The 6,083-nt window shown below is 38.5% G+C and overlaps 1 protein-coding gene across 3 annotated transcripts in view; it reads left to right on the top strand.

Annotated features, from left to right (window-relative positions):
* The window catches only part of LOC106528003 (basic immunoglobulin-like variable motif-containing protein), a gene marked incomplete at its 3' end in the record, with an annotated part of 12,916 nt that overhangs the window by 4,493 nt on the left and 2,340 nt on the right, over positions 1-6,083 (top strand). For 2 of the 3 annotated variants that reach the window (XM_014023044.1, XM_014023046.1), the window contains 7 exon segments: positions 1,757-1,886; positions 3,070-3,165; positions 4,571-4,675; positions 4,772-4,866; positions 4,931-5,063; positions 5,239-5,322; positions 5,401-5,497. In XM_014023044.1, the coding sequence (XP_013878498.1) occupies positions 1,757-1,886; positions 3,070-3,165; positions 4,571-4,675; positions 4,772-4,866; positions 4,931-5,063; positions 5,239-5,322; positions 5,401-5,497 (740 nt within the window). 3 annotated transcript variants of the gene reach the window in all.

The raw sequence follows: 6,083 nt of genomic DNA, 5'->3' as shown, positions 1-6,083 counted from the left end.
GGGCAAGGCAGACAGGAGCAAGAACTGGGTCAAGAACAGGCAGACAGAGACAGAATCATTAATTTTATCTGACATTTTAATTTAATTTTTATTGTTTTTATCGTCCTGCAGGCTCTGATGGAAAATTAATTTGAAGCTAAGTATTTTTTATAAAAATCGTTAGATTACTCTAAAGCAAAATGAGGGAAAATCTGTGTCAATTACAGACATTCTGTTCACGTGAGCAGCTGTCAGTCAGCACCTGTCATCCTCCAGACGCATGACGGAGCGTGTCTGAACCAATCACTTTTGTTGACATTGATCAGCTGACTGATTTAAATACATCTTAACATTCATGAGGTACTTTACATTGACTGTTTATGGTTGTATGTGGGCGTGTAGAGGGCTGAACCTGAGGCGGGATCTTGTCCGCAAACTCTGACGTACGGCTGCGATTTATAAATGAAAGATGCGCAGAAACATGCGTACGTACTGTTTTATAAATCTGAATTTTTTTGGCGTACGCCATTTCCGCCTTTTGGCCGTACGCTCACTTTTAGTATGGTTTCCACGCAATCCTTTATAAATGAGACCCCTGGAGCGTACACACAAAGCTTTCACACTGGATGCTCTTAGGTCACAGGTTAAATTAGAAAGGTTTGATAAGGTTATAGTTTTGATTTTTACAAAACAAAAAAACTCAAGGGTGATGTTTTGAGACTGTGATTTCTGAAGTGCAGTTCTGCGTGGACACAGGGCTGAAATGATCAAAACTTCACATATTTACARAAACTGTTCCCGTGTCTGAGTCTGATGTGGATTGCTGTCATCGTAAAACAACTCCAGTCTTAAACATTTTATAGTGCAGATGCAGTTTTCTAAGCCTTCACATCGCTGTCAGGTTCACGTTAGGTGGATACAGATGTTCTTGCAGGAGTGTCCCAACAGGGCTAGAGTTAGCTGCTGCCGCCACTTGTAGGTAAATATAAAATGAAACATTTTATGCTAAACTGATGCAGTGCAAAGGTTTATAATGTAAGGCAGGGCAATTCAACTAAATCTCTCCGTGGGCCACAGTTACTGCAGGTCAACAGCTCAGGCCGAACATCCAGCAATTAAAGTCATTATGTAAAGTGTTAAAAAAAGTGTTACAAAGATCTGTTACCTTTTGAAATAGTTTATTTTGCTGCATTTAATCATAAATAAAACATACAGAACCCTGTGTAATAGAAGTAGTGATAATAAAACAACAACAAAAACTAAAAGAGCACATTCTGCCTCCTATTTAACACAAATATTATTTTGACATCTCTGACTTGCCAATTTTTTTAAACCAATTTTATTTTCACTTTCATAGTTTTTATCTTCAACTGCTTGTAGTTTTAACTGTCTTGAGTGTTTATAGAAATGTTTTTTACCAGCTTGTAGCCAAGATGTTTCTGTAGATACCAAACATGTCTATGTTTAACTAAAAGAACTTATAGTAATTAAATTAGAAAACTGTGGGTTTGGGATTAAGAGATGAATGAACCAGTTGGTGGGCYGAACTKTGGTCACTCCGGCCTGCGGGCCGCCAGTTGAATAGCCCTGATGTAAGGTTTCATGTTAACTGATCTGAAATTTGAGATTGAAATTGTTTTAAGACGACAACAATTATCTTTGGTCTGCTCAGACTAGCTGTTAGCTCATAGTCGGGTTCGAACTGAGCTGTTTCTCTAAACCGAGGCTGTTCAAAGAGCTGTCCACGTGTAAAATGTGGACAAACTGTGTGTTTCAGGCAATGKGAAGAAGTGCAGCACTAAGAAGATGAGGCCCTCAGACAGACCCAGCAGGAACCTACAAGATGTTCCCATTCATGCTTCGCTGGAGGACATCAAACAGAGAAAAGTGCTGGACCTCAGGAGATGGTAACCTTCCTATACGTTTAAAAATATTAACGTGTTTTTCAAACAGGAAATAATTTCTTCACTCAACTTGGTTTAGTGGAACCAGCAGACATGATTTGGTGGAGTAAATTCAAAAAAGAACTTTTACTTTCYYGATTTATGTTTTATGACTTTCTCTTAAGTACTTTTCTCATCAGTGCACCAGTTTATTTTTTACCAAAGTCATTTTCTGTGAAGGTATTTTTCTTTACTTAGTTTTATTTCCAAAGTACTTTATAGCAGGGGTTCTCAAACTTTTTGGGTCTAGCGACCCCGACAAGTGTGAAAAATTTCCTGGGACCCCCTCATAACCCCATTAGAAATAATTTACTGTCATTTTAACCCCTAAGTACTATGGGAATATTATTTTTTGTTTGGTTTAGTTTGTTTGTTTTTTTAGTGCATTCTTCCCATATTCCATATTCATTTTTTAAAAATAAAATCCAAAATAATAATTTCTTAAAATTTTTTGATGATCCCCAAGATAGGGCTTGTGGACCCCTGGGGGTCCTGGGACCCCAGTTTTAGAACCTCTGCTTTATAGACCTCTGACTTCTATTATCTTATGAAAATTTAGTCCAACACTGAAGATGGATTAAATAACATTTCACTGGATGCCTGTTTTGGACGTGTACATACTGTAGAGCTGATTTATTTCTTCATAACGAGATTTTCCCACATTGTCTAAAACATCRTACTGTAAGACTGAACTTTTTATATAAATATGTTTTCCTTAGAAAACTATCTTATGTGTGACTACAACAGGGTATTGACTCCAAACTAGCTGTGACCTCATAGACACTGTTTATGAGAAATGCAGGAAATAGATTTTATTCAGAATAACCTGTAAAGTCTGAGAAACGCCCAACAGAAGCTGTGGATGAAAACAAGAGACAACAGCTTTACAAAGTCCTCTTGCTCTGAACATTTGGTTTTCCTCTGGTTTTGAGCAGGTTGGATAATTTGGTTCAGACCAAAACGGTTCACTACACCGAACCACTCTAAGACCAAAATAAAGAGTGTGTTTTTGGAAATACCGTTTTAATTTTGATCTTGGGTAGAAATCTGTTTGAACTGGGAGATCAGACCAGATGAGCAGATGGTTTCTGTGAAGTAGTAATTTCCTGTATGGATCTGTGGGTCACCTGGACGGTTCCTCCTGCAGGTACTGCATCAGTCGGCCTCAGTACAAGACTTCCTGTGGGATCTCCTCCCTGGTGTCCTGCTGGAACTTCTTGTACAGCACTCTGGGAGCAGGGAGGTGAGCTAAGTGTTACACAACACTGGATCTGTTTACACTCTCTACATCCTCTGAAGTTTTATCAGACATTTATTCTCCTCAGACAGTCAAGTGGAGCCGAAAAYATACTCCTGCCAAAAAAGTCAGAAGCTTTTTTTTTTATTAGAGCAGGAGATTATCCTGACTGTGTTCAGTGCCTTCTTTTAGCCTTTAGGCCTTTGGCATCGTAACTTTTAACAAATGTTTTCCTCTCAAATTCTCTGCAGAAAGGCCCTGTCACATTAGCTATGTTTACATGTGCAAAATTCTTTGATTGGATTGAAAGGTATTTGGATTAAATAATCTGAATGTGTTGTTTACATGGACATAATCCGATCGTGACGAGTGTTTACATGCACCAGGCTTTTATTCTGAATAGAAGCACTGGCATGCACAGTTGCTAACTTTCCATAAAAAAAAAGAATAAGAAAAAAGTTTTACTTTCATCATGAACATAAACAAACATCTTCTGAGCTCAGAATGGACCTGCGACAGGTTTTAATAATGGTGGAGACGTTACTGCACTCCCTGGTTCAGCTACAGGTGACACGCAGACTTTTTATTTTATTTTTTATTTTTGCAAAGCGGCGCAGGCTGTGTCTTCCTTCTTTATTGAATGAGAAAACAGGAGGAAAGTTAACTACAGCACTGCTGTCCCTCCCTCCCACAAAAGAGCAGAAACTGCTGGATGAAAGTCAGCAGACATGAACAGTCAGGTCAGTTTTCCACAATCAGAATAAAATGATCAGATTAAATGTTTACGTGCACACTGTTCAGATTATCAATCGGCATAAACCACCTCTCTCGTTACGATTACAAATTCATTCGGATCGAGCTGAATCGGGTCAGAATAATCCGAATGTAGTGTTTACATGACGCATTTTTATTCCAAATGACCATTTAATCACTTATGTCCATGTAAACGTAGCTACTGCAACATTTTAGACAACTTATGGAAATGTGAACATGAACACTGAAGATGTCTATGTTGAAGATGGAATAWTAAAATCTACTGGAAGCCTCTTTTGGATGTATACTGTATATACTGTAATACTGACATTTAGACTTAATGTAGCCTATGAGAGTAATTCATTATATTTTCACAAGTTGGCCTAAGTTGTCTAAAACATTATAATGTGACAGGACCTTCATGTTTGATTAATGATTWCTTAGATCCATGTTTGAATCACTTACTGAGATTTAATCAGTCCTGGCTCCACCCCCACCTTTCACAGGCTCATTATATTACATGTTTAACAGATTGAACTCTGGGGATATTTTGTTGTTTATAAAACAAAACCTCACATGTCTCGTCAGTGCAGCAGCTGTTTTCTGATGAGTTTCTTCATGTTTGTTTGTTTGTTTGTTTGTTTGTTTGTTTGTGTAGTCTTCCTCCCATCTCTCAGGAGGAAGCTCTGCACATTCTGGGCTTCCAGCCGCCTTTTGAAGAAATCAAGTTTGGTCCTTTCACCGGCAACGCTACACTGATGAGGTCGGCCACAGCGACACGCTCCTTTAGGTTTTTTTTAATTCGCATTTATGATGAAAATGAATCCCAGCTCTAAAGTGTGYGGTTGTATACTTTCAGGTGGTTCAGACAAATCAACGACAATTTCCGAGTTCGCGGTTGCTCYTACATTTTGTACAAACCTCACGGCAAACACAAGACGGCTGGAGAAACAGGTGAGCCCACCTTCACGGTCACTTGGAACCAGAACAGGTGTGAAAGCTTCTCCCTGCTCCACAGCTGAAGGGGCTCTGATGAAGCTGACTCAGGGTCTGAAGGACGAGTCCATGGCCTACATCTACCACTGTCAGAACCACTACTTCTGCCCCGTGGGCTTCGAGGCCACGCCCCTTAAAGCAGCTAAGGCTTACAGGTAGATCACAGCATTAAAGCTCAGAATTTAAGTTTTAAATCATGGGGAAAATGTCAGAAGCTTTTCAAGTCCAAAAYGATGTTTTTATGAGTTTTCTGTTCATCAAAGTGTTTTTATTGACTAATTCATGAACTACTTGGTAAATATTTATAAATCTTCTCTCTCTTACATGAAGGGGTCCACTGCCCACAAATGAAATGGAACACTGGATCCTAATTGGTGAACCCAGTAGAAAACAYCCAGCTATTCACTGTAAAAAGTAGGCCACTCACCAGTTTTATTTATTTCTGTTGCTACGTCTGTTGTCRAGCTGCTGAACAAGAACTCCTCTGTCCAGGTGGCAGGACATCGTGACTGACCTCAACACACAAAACCCAGAGTACCTGGACATTCGCCACACAGAGAGGGGGATCCAACAACGCAAGACCAAAAAGGTTCCTATGCTTATAATCAGTTCTGTTAATCCGCTAATAGCAGAACTAGCTTCTCATTTGGGGTGTAAATCAGCAGCTTTATCACCATATGTTATTATATTGATTTGTTTGAATGATGCAATGTTTCTCAAAATCACAAAGTCTGTCATGATGCAATATTAATTCAGTTCACAAGTCTGTGATTGATATATCGATCCATGTCAGGCTTATGATGAAGATATAGATCAATGTTTTTGTTTTGCTTTRATGTAATTGAATCATTAATCATTTATTTGATATATCGATGTGGATCAATGTATTGTTACACCCCTACTTCTTATCTAGAGGATTAGCTTTTTTTTGCTAACTTTGGAAAMCGGTAGTGGACTGATCTCTTATTTTTAGGTCCACTAAAAAAATTCAAATTCAATTCAAAAATACTTTATTGATCCCAGAGGGAAATTAGATAATTAGAGAATTGGTTAAACTCCTATTTTTAGGCCATTTATCCCAAGTTAAATAAAAATAATTTCATTTTACGAGCAGTTGTGGATGTTTCAGGCACAGTGTATGTAGAGTCTTTAGAAGATAAACTTCAAACTGAGAA

The sequence above is a fragment of the Austrofundulus limnaeus genome, unplaced genomic scaffold (assembly GCF_001266775.1).
Source record: "Austrofundulus limnaeus strain Quisiro unplaced genomic scaffold, Austrofundulus_limnaeus-1.0 Scaffold355, whole genome shotgun sequence".
Classification (NCBI taxonomy): domain Eukaryota; kingdom Metazoa; phylum Chordata; class Actinopteri; order Cyprinodontiformes; family Rivulidae; genus Austrofundulus; species Austrofundulus limnaeus.
This window is presented reverse-complemented; position numbering and strand designations above follow the sequence as displayed.